Source organism: Garra rufa, chromosome 1 (assembly GCF_049309525.1).
Source record: "Garra rufa chromosome 1, GarRuf1.0, whole genome shotgun sequence".
Lineage (NCBI taxonomy): Eukaryota > Metazoa > Chordata > Actinopteri > Cypriniformes > Cyprinidae > Garra > Garra rufa.
Window position 1 is genome coordinate 47,010,609 of NC_133361.1, and position 17,063 is coordinate 47,027,671.

Sequence of the window (17,063 nt, forward strand, 5' to 3'; positions counted from 1 at the left end):
GGCATCGCTGTGAATAACCTTTTAAAGCACCTTTATTTTTAAGAGTGTAGTTCCCACTAGGTGGCGATGTTAAGCATTTTTTAAGGAGACAAACCATTTCAAGTTGCTTCCTCATAAGTATGTTAATGTGCCATCTGATTTGTTGAACCGCGCTGGGGACATATGTTCATCCTTGGAGGCATTTTATATTTTTATTTTTTGCTGAAACATTTGCCATACTTCATGAAGGAGACGAGAAACTCATTTGAGAACTCTTGGGTGTAAAAACTACTTTTTTAAATGACAAATTTTATCTGTTTCAAAAGATTTAAGATTTACCTTTTTGACTTCCAAGGTCCTCCACTGTCTACAACAATATCTAAACAGTTTATAGAATGAACATGCATGGTGACTATGCCTGTCAAGATTTCAAGGTAATATTTTTAGTGAATGCTTTAACTTTTGGAATGTTCTTCAGTTAAAGCAAACATATGGCAACAAAAGGTTTGTAGTATAGCTAATGAGATATAGTATATGGAATATTGTTATGGTGCTTGTTTTTTTTATGGAGCTTGATCCCCATCCACTTTCACTGTACGGATCAGAGCAGCTTAGATATTCTGCTAAATATCTCCACATAAGAAAGAGCATCAAACAGGTGAGTAAATGGTTAAAGGAATAGTTCACCCAAAAATGAAAATTACCCCATGATTAACTCACCCATAAGCCATCCTACACTCTTAAAAACAAATGTGCTTCACGATGCCATAGAAGAACCTTTTTGTCTAAATGGTTCCACAAAGAACCTTTAACATCTGAAGAACCTTTCTGTTTCACAGGTTCTTCAAATTATAAAATGGTAAGCAAGAAATGTTCTTTAAAGAACCTTTGACTAAATAGTTCTTTGTGGAACCAAAAAATGGTTCTTCTATGGCATCACTTAAAGCATCTTTTGAAGCACCTTTATTTTTAAGATTGTGGGTGTATATGACTTTCTTCTGGCAGATGAATACAATCAGACTTATATTAAAAAATGTCCTGGCTCTTCCAAGCTTTATAATGGCAGTGAATGGCTGTTGAGATTTTAAAGTCCAGTAAAGTGCATCCATCCATCATAAAAAGTGCTCCACACGGCTCCGGGGGTTAATAAAGACCTCCTGAAGCAAATCAAAAATGCGTTTTTGTAAGAAAAAATATCCATGTTTAAAACTTTATAAACGGTAATCTCTAGCTTCTGTTAACTGCCATACGCGTATAAGCTCCGGTGAGAATATGATAGTCTTGCGAAAACCAGGTTTTGTTTACAGGAGCAAAGGAAGCAAAGTTTCCTTTCCTTCGTTTAGCAAAGGTAAACCAGTCTCTTCTTGGCTTATATCAAAATCCTCTGACATTTTTCTTTAGAAATTCTCATTTTGTACTTCTAATTCGTGGCTAGTGTTTTGTTTTGCCCTCTCTATTGCACTGCATTTGTCACCTCCCACTGAAGCGTCTACATCTACGTGAATGTGCGTACCACAGTTAGCAGAAAGTACAGATTACGATTCATAAAGGTTAAAATATGGATATTTTACTTACAAAAATGCATCGATTTGCTTCAGAAGACCTTTATTAACCCCCGGAGCTGTGTGTACTCCTCTTTATGATGGATGGATGCACGTTATTGGACTTCTATTGGACTATTGTATCTCCCCAGCCATTCACTGCCATTATAAAGCTTGGAAGAGGCAGGACATTTTTTAATATAACTGTGATTTTATTCGGTCTGAAAGAAGAAAGTCATACACCTAGGATGGCTTGAGGGTGAGTAAATCTTGGGTTAGTTTTCAATTTTGGGTGAACTATTCCTTTAAGGAATGCTGCATTTTACGTAACCTAACAATTTACATGTAAAAAGTAATCTACTCTCTTTGTACAATCAGTGTAATTTGAAGGACAATCTTAATTTATGAAGTAAAGTACAAATAACAATAGTTTTATGACTCTGTGTTCAGGTCTCAGTGAGGGGGACACTAGGGGGCCTGAAGAGACTTTCAAGGGGGCCTCAGATAACAAAGGATTCAAAAGAAGCATTAAAATAAGCTAAAGCAACTAAAAATCAAGCTATTTCTTATTTAAATTCAACCCAATCAACACTTTTTTGTCTTGTAAATATGAGGACACGAGTTATCCGAATTTTAAAAGTGATTCTCAGACAAGTAAGAGACATTCATATTACTAAAACCTAAGAACTTAATTGTTATTTTTATAATAAATAACTAAAGACTTTTTATAGTTATGTCAAGCTCTAAAATAAGTTGTTGTAATGACATTTTGTGAGTAAAAAATATAATCAAACACACCTGATTGAACTCACCTCCAAGATAAAAAATGTGATTCTGGACCACAAAACCAGTCTTAAGTCGCTGGGGTATATTTGTAGCAATAGCCAAAAATACATTGTATGGGTCAAAATTATCGATTTTTCTTTTATGCCAAAATTCATTAGGATTGTAAGTAAAGATCCTATTGCATGAAGATATTTTGTAAATTTCCTACCATAAATATATCAAAACTTAATTTTTGATTAGTAATGTGCATTGTAAGAACTTCATTTGGGCAACTTTAAAGGCGATTTTCTCAACATTTAGGTTTTTTTGCACTCTCAGATTCCATATAAATAGTTGTATCTTGGCCAAATATTGTCCTGTCCTAACAAACCATACATCAATGGAACGAATTGAAAATCTTAAGAGGTTTCTAAGCTCGCTTCAAGAGGATGCAGGGAAATGACGCACATCTTAAAGAGCAATGCATTTCAAATGTATTTCCAATTTGTACGTAAGCACTTCATATAAATGTAAACCACAAACCCTCAAGAATACAGCACTTTTTTTTTGGTACAAAACAACCAGACGACACACACGCGTACGCATGCAGACGCACTCCAGATAGTCCTAGTATACGGCACATATAAACATTGGATTCCAAAAATATATCAAGTAATTAACGTATGCGATATCAAATTGTAGCATGTCCATAAAACCCCTTTTTAAAGAAAAGTAACACCTGGAAATTGAAAACCGCCAAATTCGAGACCTTGAGAAAACACAGTCGGTGCAAAGTAAAAAAATGTAAACATTGCATCATGCTACAAAATGGATAGTCTATTGGTTAGCAGTACACATAAACCTGCTCCTGATGAAATTGTATTCAAATATGATTGACAACATTGAAAGGACAAGCCCTTAAGGGCCTTTCCATGCTGTCACGGCGATACCATGTGTGTATCATTTTGATGCGTTTATGGCAGGCAGTTTACATGCACCCCCCGTATTTTGTTAAAGATGCGCTGTCTGCAAGCATTACGAAAGCACTGAACATTGAAATACATTGTAATCAGTTAATCAAAAAAGAGAATTGTGCTACACAAGATTTCATAAGAGTAAAATACACTTCAACGTTACAAAATGTGTAGAAAACGTGCAGCAATGAGCGCGCGAGAGAGAAAGAGAAATGGGTGAAAGGGGCGGGGACTCGCTTAGAGTGACACCAAGTCAGAAGACGACTGGTGGCCCATCCTCCACTCTTCTTTTAAACAGCACAGAGTGTGTAATTTACTTTCAACATCTTGGCCCCCTAGTTAGCTCAGATAATTATCTCCATGTCCACCTCATATCAATCATGACTGGTTTCCTCGTTCCCGGCAGGATTCGCCTTCAGTCGTGGCAGGTGGTCTGAGGCAGCTCGTTGGTCAGGATGTGCCAGCGCTCCACCCTTTGACCCTTGTTCCTCAAGCAGTCCATCCAGTGGCGAAGAGCATCTCCTTGGACGTGACAGTTCAGGCACACGCCACCTGCCAGTCAAGAGTATATTTGGAGTTGTGTAAGTACATAAGGCTTGATATCAAGGAAAAACTACTGCTTAGTATATACTGAACACTGCCTCTTGTGCGAAACAGAACATTATGCTGTCAATAACATTTCTTCATTTGGCAGATGCTTTTACCCAAAGCGACTTAGTTGAGGAAAACAACAAGTGATTCATCATAAGATGGCAATAAACATGAAAAGTGCCCGTGTACAAGTTATCGTTCAAAACAACAAAAGCTAGGAAAGGAAGATATTAAGGGAAAATAAGAACATAGAAGTAAAAGTTTTTTTTTTTTTTTTTTAGAAGGAGGCAGTTAGATGCTCACAGTAGAGATAACATTAACAAAATTGTGCATGTTTAAATCAGCAAGTGTATGCAGTAATTATCTTGAAAATACTGCATGTCATATTATGGGATGCATGTCTTATCAGTACCATATCATCTCGTAAAAGAGTTTTTTTTATTTAATAAATATAAATCAGCCTGTTTTTCGATATTTAATGTTACAAGCTCATTCTCCCTACACTGGCTTTCAAAGGTTTGTGATCAGCAAGCTATTTAATGTTGTTAAAGAAGTCTTTTCTGCTTATCAAGGCTGTGTTTATTTGATTAAAAATACAGAAAAAAAATGCAATACTGTGAAACACTATTGCAATTTAAAGTTGGTTATTTATGGATTTCTATCAGTGTTGGAAACAGTTTTTTTTAAACCTGTGATACTTTTTTCAGGATTCTTTGATGAATAAAACATTAAAAAGAACAGCATTTATTTAAAATAAAAAAAATTTCTGACAATATATACACTGTTGTTTCTTTGAAAGAAAATACTTTTATTTAGCAAGGATGTGTTAAATTGATAAAAAAGTGAAAGTAAAGACTTGTAATGTTAGAAAAGATTTCTGTTTTGAATAAATGCTGCTTTTTAACTATTTATTCATCAAAGAATCCTGAGAAAAGTATCTCTGGTTCCAAAAATATATATTATATAGCAGCACAACTGTTTCCAACATTGATAAAATAAAAAAAAAATCAGCATATTAGAATGACTTCCGAAGGACTGTGTGACACTGAAGACTGGAGTGATGATGGATAAAATTCAGCTTTGCATCACAGGAATGAATTCTATTTTAAAGTATATTAAAAAAAACACTATTTTAAATTCCAATAGTATTTCAGAATATTAGTTTTTTCCCTGTATTTTTAAACAAATAAATGCAGCCTTGATGAGCAGAAAAGATGGCAGTGTATATTTTCATTCAGATGATATTTAATCTTTCAAAATAAAAATAATTTAATATCACAATCTCAGTGAACATTAATTTTTATACTGTAGATTATAATGTGCAGTTTAATACATTTATTAGGCTACAATAGTATAAAATGTATTAATTTCCACTTCGCATAAAATTCTTAAGCCGTAACATGACAAATAAATACCATTTTAATAGTATTGGCCAACATTTTCGCATTGTTGCATCCCTGCTGATCTTTTGTAAAATGTATTCAATCTTGGCAGTCAGAATCAAGAACAGGATGTTAAAAAGGACAGAAAGTTTTATTTCTGCTGTATTCATTACAATTCATTACATCTAGTGTATAGCACTGCAGGATATAGTATTTCACACAGAGTGCTCTCCTTTATAATGCATATTTTAGTAACTGCAGTAGGTCAGCTGGGTATTCGCTTCATACAGAAAATGAGCATGCTGTGCAGAGTATATAGACTATATACTTCAGAAATATCTTTTACAAACACAGCACATTTTATTTTTCAAAAGCACATATAATAAAGATAATACATTTCATTTAGCCGGGTAAACTAATTAATTTTTTAGACGCATGCCAATTAAGAACCTTTATCAAGTCTGATTTTTTTAACATCATTAATTACATTTTCATTTATTATCAACAATCAACAGGAAATTTATATTATTAGACAACTCTCTGAAATATTTGATTCTGATTGGCCAATCCCAGCATTCAAATACTTCCTAATATTCATTGTTCTTCATGGTAGTGCTGTGTGTCAGGCTGCTACTTAAAGGTTTAGTTCACTCCAGAATTCAAATTTCTTCATAATTTACTCACCCCGTCATCCAAGATGCTCATGTCTTTCTCTTTTCAGTCCAAAAAAAAAAAAAAGATTTTTGAGGAAAACATTTTAGGATTTTTCTCCACATAGTGGACTTCAATGGGGATCAACAGGTTGAAGGTCCAAACTGCAGTTTCAGTGCAGCTTTGAAGGGCTCTACATGATCCCAGTTGAGAAATAAGGATCTTATCTAGTGAAACAATCTTTTCTAAAAAGAAAAAGAAAAAAAGAATGTACTTTTTAACTACAAATGCTCGTCTTGCTCTGCTTCCATGAAAGGTCACCGACCCAGTGTTTACAAAGCGAACGTGCAAAGAAAGTCAAAAGCCCTTTACAAAAAAAGGTGAAACAACAACCTTTGTTGAACTGAAGTACAGATGAGGAACTAACCGTGTGTGAAGTCACGGATGCACATCGCAGAGCTAGTGCAAGACGAGCATTTGTGGTTATAAAGTATATGTATTTTTATTTATTTTTTTTAGAAAATGATAGATCATTTTGCTAGATAAGACCCTTATTCCTTAGCTAGGATCGTGTAGAGCCCCTTTGAAACTGCAATTTGGACCTTCAAACCGTTGATCCCCATTTAAGTCCACTATATGAAGAAAAATCTTGGAATTTTTTCCTCAAAAACCTTAATTTCTTATCGACTGAAGAAAGAAAGTGTTTCATTTTGTTGCTAGCCCAATTGATTTGCACATTGTATTGGATTGCTTTGTTCCTATGGGAAGGTTTAAGATACCACACGGGTAAAATAATTTCAGTTTGTATCAGTATTATTTTTTAGTAAATAGCCATGCAATAAGTGGATTAATGCACAGTCAGGGGTCATTCACACAGAACGTGCTTTTGCATTAAAATTTTTTTGCAAGGACTAAAGAGAGTTTTTTTCAAAGCTTAAGTGGCGACACATTATAAAAACAGTGTTCATCCACAAGACACTGAAAGAAAAACAAGACTCAAGTGCAATGGTTAAACACGTCCGTCTCACTTAGTAACACTAGGTCTTGAGATGGATTATTTTACTTTGAGTGGAATAATAAGCTAAAAAAGATGTGAATGCATGTTCACAGATGGCTCTTTTTTTAAATAAACAATGGAAATGCATTCCAGTGGAACGGCAAAACATGTTCTGCGTAAACAGCCCCATAATTGGTTGCAAAAAACAACTCATACTGTACATATAAAATATAATAACTGCATGCTCTTACCTATGAAATCATTAGATCTTCCCAGATCATAGTCCCATACTGTGACCTCCAGTGTCTTATGGACCAGTTCAGATAGAGAGATCTCGTAGAAAAACTCCTGTTGGTAGAAAAATATGATGTTTTTTTTTTGAATAGCTTCAGTAATATCAAAAGAATAGTTTGAAGGACGATGCCTCCGCTTCTCATTTGATCAACCCTTTGGGCTAAAGCCCAAAATGTTATTTATTCATTGTCACTTTTGATTCCCCCTCATTGATTTCAAAGGACATTTTTAAAACACAGAAAGATCTCATCATCCCGACAGCTCCGAAGCCACCTGGGGAATGATCAAAATATTAAACCCCACGAAAAGTTGCTGCAAAAACAAATTTTCAGAACGAAATGACATTTGGTAGTTCAGCCAAACAGATGTTCTCGTCTGCGGCTTTCACACCCACTGACTGAAACCTGGCATGTGGCTGAATAAAGGGAAGAGAAAAACATTTACGCAACAGAAAGCAATACATTTTAAACGGAGGCTGCTTTCTGGGGTATCCGAGTTAAATCATGCTGGGATCACAGGGATCAAACCACCAGACCCCTTCCTCTTCTGACCTCTACACATCCCTCTCTCCCTGAGCCAAAGGCATGTTCAAACAGTTCATAAAAAAAGAAATTGGAGGATTTTCTAAATATAATATGTTGAGGGGCGCTGTTGCTCCTGCCTCTTTTTCCTCCCAGGATTCTTCAGCACCCTCATGAACAGTTTTGATGTGATATGATATCATGGTTCTGCTGAGCGGGGCTCCTGTGGAGCAGGGGGCAGACCTGCTTTTAAGCAGATAGCGGCATGTGAGATTGCAGTGAGCAGCCCTCAGTCTGAGCCAGCGAGTAATTATGTGACCAATCTGGGTGTGTGTTACTTCTAAATGAATGGAAACAAAACACTTAGCCTTACTGGCGATCACCCGCCGCCCACATGACAGAGCGTGCGTGAGACAGACGGGAAGGAGGAGAGGGAGAAAAAGAGAAACGGAGGACATGACTGAAATGAGAAACGTACAACATGGTGATGAAAGACAAAGTGCGTTTAGGTGGAGGTCTTCTGGGACGCAGCACAAAGAAATATTGGACCAGACATCTCATTAACACTCAAAACGCTCATGAGGCACGACTCGCACGTGTAATGAAATGAGTGTGCCACTCTCCCCGCCAGTTTGTCAAATACATCCATACCTCATTGAATTCCGGGTTAAGGGTCTTTTTAATCACTGCCGTTTTGTGTTTGGATTTCTTCTTCACATCTGGCTTCAGGTATCTGAAAAGAGAAAAAGGCAGATGGGAGAACAAAGTGAGGGCTGTAGGAAGAGCAGGACAGTGGGAGAGCGGGAGATTAAAACAAGCGGCACCGCTGGCGCAAGCATACGAAACGGACTCCGGACACATTCGTACCAAGCTGTTTGCTTTTCGGCTTTTGCGGTGACGTCCCACAGGCTCCCATAAAAATTTTATTTGCTTTATGTACTGCTGGTAACTCTCACCCACCCTCCCCCAAGACACACAGTTAGAATATGGCTTTGATCCTGAGGAAAAGAGAGAATGTGTATGTGTGTGTGTGTGTGTTTGTGAAAGGAACGGGAGAGAGAGAGAGTGACTGGAAGGGACATGAGCGTGGGTGGGGGTCCTGTCTGTTCTTATGCCATTTTGCCTAGGGAGGAAGAACTGTTTGGGAGCGTTTATTTTAATACATGATGTGAGAAAAATAATGAGAGATTAGAGGGGGGCACAAATGAGGGAGTGAGAAGCAGAGACACATCAGAGGAAAGACGTAGGACGTACAGAGATTTTTTTTAGCCTTATTATACTGTCTCTTTTTCTCTCTCTGTCGTTTTACAGTTTCTCCTACTCGCTTTCCACCTCTGAGAGCTGTTTATGGCACCTCTCTTCTCAACTGGAGCTCTTTTTCCTTTTTCCATTTGCCCTTTTTATTTTTTCACTTTTTTGTGTTTTGGAATCCAAAGCAAGTGAAACAGAAATCTCACGTTTTCACATAGGGATCTGAGAAGCCGTTGACATCCATGGCTGCCAGATGGGCACAGCGTAGCACTCCGACGTACAAGCCTCCTCGCCGGCCCTCTGCTTCGCCCTCTGCAGGAGGGGGCAGGAACTGCAGCGACAGCAACAAGCGACCTCTCTCTTCCAAACTGGTCATTTGCTCATTCTCCCACTGCAAGAAACAACAAGTGAATGTTAGATCCAAAAATGTATCTAGATTAGGTATTTCCTGAAGGAAATGCCAGTGGTTACATGAAATCATTTTGACGTTTTAGACAGGCTTAGGTTTAAGGCTTAAATGATGCGAATATCAAATGCCAAATCATGACTTGTTTACAATTGGCTGCACAAGAATCAACACAGTAGCTGTGTAGGAAAGGCAGCTATATATATAGACGGAAGACAAGATGGAAGACAGAATTTCGCATGCAACACCGTCGCTGTTGGTTACATTTCAACATTCTATCAATTTAAGGTGATGGAAGATTTTGATTCTTGAGCTGTTTCTCATTAAGCTCATTATGAACCAGAATATCAAAAACACTAATTTGGCCATTACTTACCCTCATGTTGTTCTGAACCTGTAAAACCTTTGTTCATCTTTAAAACACAAATTGTGATATTTTTGATGAAATCTGAGAGTTTACTTTGGAAGCCTGTTTCCGCCACTGAATAAAAAAAAAAAAAAAGGTTATTGCGACTTTTTATCTCATAATTGCAAGTTTAAATCTTGCAATTCTGACTTTTTTGTTTGGAATTATGAGATATAAACTCATATAAACTATGCGGATTATAAAGTCAGAATTGTGAGATATAAAGTCAGAATTGTGAGTTATAAAGTCAGAATTGTGAGATATAAAGTTAGAATTCAGTTATAAAGTCAGAATTGTGATATATATAGTCATAATTGTGAATTATAAAGTCAGAATTGTGAGATATAAAGTCAGAATTGTGAGTTATAAAGTCAGAATTGTGAGATATAAAGTCATAATTGTGAATTATATAGTCAGAATTGTGAGTTATAAAGTCAGAATTGTGAGTTATAAAGTCAGAATTGTGAGATATAAAGTCAGAATTGTGAGATATAAAGTCAGAATTGTGAGATATAAAGTTAGAATTCAGTTATATAGTCAGAATTGTGAGTAATAAAGTCAGACTTATGAGTTATAAAGTCAGAATTGTGAGATATAAAGTCGGAATTGTGAGATATAAAGTTAGAATTCAGTTATAAAGTCAGAATTGTGATATATATAGTCATAATTGTGAATTATAAAGTCAGAATTGTGAGATATAAAGTCAGAATTGTGAGATATAAAGTCAGAATTGTGAGATATAAAGTCATAATTGTGAATTATAAAGTCAGAATTGTGAGATATAAAGTCAGAATTGTGAGATATAAAGTCAGAATTGTGAGATATAAAGTCAGAATTGTGATATATATAGTCAGAATTGTGAGTTATAAAGTCAGAATTGTGAGATATAAAGTCAGAATTGTGAGATATAAAGTCAGAATTGTGAGATATAAAGTCAGAATTGTGAGTTATAAAGTCAGAATTGTGAGATATAAAGTCAGAATTGTGAGTTATAAAGTCAGAATTGTGAGATATAAAGTTAGAATTCAGTTATATAGTCAGAATTGTGAGTAATAAAGTCAGACTTATGAGTTATAAAGTCAGAATTGTGAGATATAAAGTCAGAATTGTGAGTTATAAAGTTAGAATTCAGTTATAAAGTCAGAATTGTGATATATATAGTCATAATTGTGAATTATAAAGTCAGAATTGTGAGATATAAAGTCAGAATTGTGAGATATAAAGTCAGAATTGTGAGTTATAAAGTCAGAATTGTGAGATATAAAGTTAGAATTCAGTTATATAGTCAGAATTGTGAGTAATAAAGTCAGACTTATGAGTTATAAAGTCAGAATTGTGAGATATAAAGTCAGAATTGTGAGTTATAAAGTCATAATTGTGAGATATAAAGTTAGAATTCAGTTATAAAGTCAGAATTGTGATATATATAGTCATAATTGTGAGATATAAACTCAGAATTGTGAGATATAAAGTCAGAATTGTGAGTTATAAAGTCAGAATTGTGAGATATAAAGTTAGAATTCAGTTATATAGTCAGAATTGTGAGTAATAAAGTCAGACTTATGAGTTATAAAGTCAGAATTGTGAGATATAAAGTCAGAATTGTGAGTTATAAAGTCATAATTGTGAGATATAAAGTTAGAATTCAGTTATAAAGTCAGAATTGTGATATATATAGTCATAATTGTGAATTATAAAGTCAGAATTGTGAGATATAAAGTCAGAATTGTGAGATATAAAGTCAGAATTGTGAGATATAAAGTCATAATTGTGAATTATAAAGTCAGAATTGTGAGATATAAAGTCAGAATTGTGATATATATAGTCAGAATTGTGAGTTATAAAGTCAGAATTGTGAGATATAAAGTCAGAATTGTGAGATATAAAGTCAGAATTGTGAGATATAAAGTCAGAATTGTGAGATATAAAGTCGGAATTGTGAGATATAAAGTCAGAATTGTGAGATATAAAGTCAGAATTGTGAGATATAAAGTCAGAATTGTGAGATATAAAGTCAGAATTGTGAGATATAAAGTCAGAATTGTGAGATATAAAGTCAGAATTGTGAGATATAAAGTCAGAATTGTGAGATATAAAGTCGGAATTGTGAGATATAAAGTTAGAATTCAGTTATAAAGTCAGAATTGTGATATATATAGTCATAATTGTGAATTATAAAGTCAGAATTGTGAGATATAAAGTCAGAATTGTGAGATATAAAGTCAGAATTGTGAGATATAAAGTCATAATTGTGAATTATAAAGTCAGAATTGTGAGATATAAAGTCAGAATTGTGAGATATAAAGTCAGAATTGTGATATATATAGTCAGAATTGTGAGTTATAAAGTCAGAATTGTGAGATATAAAGTCAGAATTGTGAGATATAAAGTCAGAATTGTGAGATATAAAGTCAGAATTGTGATATATATAGTCAGAATTGTGAGTTATAAAGTCAGAATTGTGAGTTATAAAGTCAGAATTGTGAGATATAAAGTCAGAATTGTGAGTTATAAAGTCAGAATTGTGAGATATAAAGTTAGAATTCAGTTATATAGTCAGAATTGTGAGTAATAAAGTCAGACTTATGAGTTATAAAGTCAGAATTGTGAGATATAAAGTCAGAATTGTGAGTTATAAAGTTAGAATTCAGTTATAAAGTCAGAATTGTGATATATATAGTCATAATTGTGAATTATAAAGTCAGAATTGTGAGATATAAAGTCAGAATTGTGAGATATAAAGTCAGAATTGTGAGATATAAAGTTAGAATTCAGTTATATAGTCAGAATTGTGAGTAATAAAGTCAGACTTATGAGTTATAAAGTCAGAATTGTGAGATATAAAGTCATAATTGTGAGTTATAAAGTCATAATTATGAGATATAAAGTCAGAATTGTGAGATATAAAGTTAGAATTCAGTTATAAAGTCAGAATTGTGAATTATAAAGTCATAATTGTGAGTTATAAAGTCATAATTGTGAGTTATAAAGTCAGAATTGTGAGATTTAAAGTCAGAATTATGAGATATAAACTTGAATTACGAGTTATAAAGTCTAGTTCTGAGAGGAAAAAAAGACTGATATGTTCTGATTTGTGAGTTTATATTCACACAATTCTGACTTAATTTCTCAGAATTGCGAGTTTATATCATGCAATTCTGACTTTGTTCTCAGAATTGTAGTTTTTGTTTTTAAATTGTGAGATAAAAAGTCACAATAATTTTTTATTCAGTGGCTGAAACAGGCTTCCAAAGCTTTCTGACCCTGCATAGACAGCAATGCAACTGACACGTTCAAGACCCAGAAAGGTAGTAAGGACATAATTTGCATAGTCCATATGACGTCAGTGGTTCAAACTTAAATTTTTGAAGCTACAAAAAATACTTTTTGTAATGACTTTATTCATCAACATCTTTTCTTCCATCTCAGTCTTTGATGCGTGTTCACAAAAGTATCACGATGCATGCGTTTGGTGCAGATAACACAGGAGCCGTGGAATGTCCATCTATCTAAGTTCTATTTTGGTTCAAATAATTAAGGCTGGGCAAAAAATTATTTCTGTCATAATCCCCTCTGTCGAAATCTTCATGTACAGTGAGCGTCTTCTGCTTGCGAACAAGGCGCAGTGTATCTGGGTTCTACATCAGCTCCTGTATCATGTTACTCTCATTAACGCACATGAAGACTGACAAAAAAGACAAGAAATCGTTGAATGTTGTTATTTTTGTTTTCTTTGTGCACAAAAAGTATTCTCGTAGATGTAATTAGTGACAAAATTTTCATTTTTGGGTAAACTATACCTTTAATGACAGCATAGCTGTGTACCTTACAACAGGATCAATACCCTTCTGGTATTATATGTTGTGACAAAATCATTTTGTAGGAATTTTTGTGTGTTTTGGTGCTTTGGAGCAATTTTAACAGTGGGACAGCCATAAAAATGACAGACTTCCCGGGGGTATTGCAGTTACTACTGGACTAGACAGCCGATTGAGACCCTTCAATTTCCTAACATATGTGTTTTATAGAAGGAAAAATACCAGTTGTTGCAAGGCATCCAAAGAATAATGTTGAGGTTTTAGGTAGGCTTAGGTTTAAGGCTTAAATGATGCACATATTAAATGCCTTGTTTACAATTGATTACACAAAAATCAACATGGAATGTAATGGAAGATGAGACCAATCAGAACAGCAAAAATGCAAATAATTGTATTTTAACATTCAATCAATGGAAGATTTTTAAACTTTAATCTTGAGCTGTGTCAGTATGCTCACTTGTGACTTGTGATACAGAATATCATGAACACATTTGGGCCCTGGAAAGAGCCTTGATCTATTAAACATTCAGGCATGTTTACATAGTTTCAAATATTAAAAGGATAGTTCACCCAAAATGAGAATTCTGTAATTAATTACTCAACCTCATGTCGTTCTAAACCCGTAAGACCTTCGCTCATCTTCAAAACACAAAGAGCTTTCTAACCCTGCATAGACAGCAACGCAACTGACATGTTCAAGAACTATAAAGGCAGTAAGGACATTGTTAAAATAGTCCATGGGACATCAGTGGTTCAACTGTAAATTAATGAATCTACCAGAATACCTTTTGTGTGCAAAGAAAAATGTATCTCCTCCAAGTCTTCCGCCATTATCGAGAGTACCACGACGCATCCGTTGTTTACGAGCAGAGGAATGCACATGCATGCATCAAGGTACTCTCGATAATGGCAGAGGATGTGACTTGGAGAAGAATAATTGTTAATTAAAGTTGTTATTTTTGTTTTCTTGCGCACAAAAAGTATTATCATAGCTTCATAAAATTACAGTTGAATGTCATATGTCCTTACTACATTTCAGGGCCTGGGAGCATTTCAGTTACGTTTCTGTCTATGCAGGGTCAGAAAGCTCTTGGATTTCATCAAAAATATCTTAATCTGTTTTCTGAAGATGAACAAAGGTCTTGCAGGTTCAGAACAAAAGGGTGAGCAATTAATGACAGAATTTTCATTTTTGGGTGAACTACCCCTTTAATGTTTAATAGATCAAGGCCCTTGCTAGTGGCCAAATTTGTGTTCTTGATATTCAGATTCATAATGAGCATAATGAGACACAGCTCAAGTATGAAGTTTAAAAATCTCCCATTGACTTCAATTGATAAAAAGTTGAAATGTAACCCACAGCGATGGTGTCATCAAAATATTTGCATACTGAGATGTGATTTCAGTACAAATATGGGCACTAGAAAGGGCCCTGATCTACTAAACACTGGAGCATGTTCACATGGTTTCAAATGTTAAAGATATTAATGCACAACAACTATGTATATCAAGACAGGACTAATATTCCTTTGGTAGTTTGTTTTGTACATTTTTTTGGAATTTTGTCAATTTTTGTTGCCATTTTTACTGCCATATTGGACAAAAGGGACAGCTGTATACTTTCTGGTGTAGTGCAATTACTGGACTACGGAGCCAATTGAGACACACCCTTAATTTCTTATAGTATAAAGTGAAAACTAAACTAAAAACAAAACTAAAACAAAACAATGCTTGAATGAATTCTGTGCTAAGCGGTTCATTCTAAATTAAGTTTAGAGCTTTAGAACAAACCCTAACCAGGAATATCACTACAGCGCTGTCTTGGGAGCATTGCAATAAATCATCTATATTAAAAGTGACTGTGTAGGAGACTCAGGACACAGCCTACAACTGAACCAATGACAAGGACTCCCTCTGGGTAAAATCTGATAATGTTCACATGTAGAATAATTATAAGCAGCTGGTTATGCATGTAATGATGCTAGTATAATGTGACATCTATGCACTAGGCTCATTTTTCAATTATGGCAATCTGTTGTTTTTTTTATTCACACCCTGTGCAAAATTTCCATAAATAAAAACTAATACTGATTCCAATACAAGAGGTTTAATCTGTCTTAAAATGGAAAATCTCTATTTAAGCTCTTGTAGTCTTCTGCAAATGCTCTATGATGAGTTTTTTGAATCACAGTCATCTTCGACCACACGCAGACATTCATTTATCATTCTCCCTTCACGATCTGTTTAGGCTTACAGCTCAGCTTCAGTGGCTTTCAAAGGGGGGAGCGGGAAGATCTAAGCACAGCCTCTTCAGGATTTTGTGAGATATGGAGACTTAATGAGACATAATTGTCTGATTTGCTGCAGCGCTTACACACACACACCACACGTTAGTAAGGCTTGAGAGACTCTTATTTGAATGCACATTAATAATGCATGCAGGGAATGCTCAAGTGTGACTCTGAATATTCAGTGCTTACACCGCGGGAGCAACAATATTTACATGAAATATTCGATAATCCCTCTGTACGGATTACAAACGCTCATTTTTGTTAGTTATCTCAGTCAGAAGAGTTAAAAGAGTGTAATGGGGAAGATCAAAGTTTAGACTGATGCAGAGGAAGCACAATAAAGAGCACAGCCATGTGTGTATTTTCTATTATAAAGTATAGTTTATTTCTAAATATCTAAATATATTAGATAAAATATTAAACACACAATTTTTAGATGTAAATCATATTAGTTTCTTTTTTATCTTCTCATTATATCAAAATTAAGTGAACAAACACACTTGTACATTTGAAATAACTTCAATTCTGAACAGATGCCGCTGTTTTTGCCAGGTCCCTGTGCGCTCTGCACTGATCAAAGAAAAACTAGCAGTTTATTAAGAAAGATTTCAAGTGGTTCTTCATTTTTCGCTCTCTAATTAAAATCATTTCAAGAAACACATTGGATTTTCTGACATTTAATTAAAGAAACTTTGAGGGGGGGCTGCACAAACTTAAATACTAACAATGATTTGATGATTTCTGTATTGTTTTATGGTAAATGATGGTTTGTCTCAACTGAAAACATTCCATATTGTCCAATAAAATGGCAGTAACCAGTAACAAATTTAAAATTCCCAACAATGTAACTCAAATCCCTCATTAATAGAGAATTAACCCCTTATTTATTTCTAAATGTCCATTCAGTCAGCAGTCAGTTGGAAATGTTATAGGTTAAATATTACAAGTTACCATATTTAAAATGTAATAAGTAGTGTAACTATTTCATTTACTTTATTAAACTGATTACATTTGATTACTTTTCCAAAATTAAATTTCTAAATTGTTCTAAACTCTTTATTATTTTGAAACATTTAAATCAGGCAGAGTTAACCTTACAGTATCACTGTCAGACTTTCAAAATCCTTCATCACTTGAATTAAGATTATAATTTAATTTTAAAGCACAGCCACCACAAAATCACTTTATTATCTCTT

The 17,063-nt window shown here is 34.5% G+C and overlaps 1 protein-coding gene across 1 annotated transcript in view; it reads right to left on the reverse strand.

The window, feature by feature from the left end:
- Positions 1-2,756: 2,756 nt before the first annotated feature.
- doc2a (double C2-like domains, alpha) overlaps positions 2,757-17,063 on the reverse strand; it is a 44,426-nt gene continuing 30,119 nt past the window's right edge. The window contains exons 8-11 of the mRNA XM_073833359.1: positions 9,153-9,337; positions 8,347-8,428; positions 7,132-7,228; positions 2,757-3,811 (exon numbers count right to left, since the gene is read on the reverse strand). Of these exons, the coding sequence (XP_073689460.1) occupies positions 3,675-3,811; positions 7,132-7,228; positions 8,347-8,428; positions 9,153-9,337 (501 nt within the window). The 3' untranslated portion in view covers positions 2,757-3,674. The remainder of the gene's footprint in view (positions 3,812-7,131; positions 7,229-8,346; positions 8,429-9,152; positions 9,338-17,063) is intronic.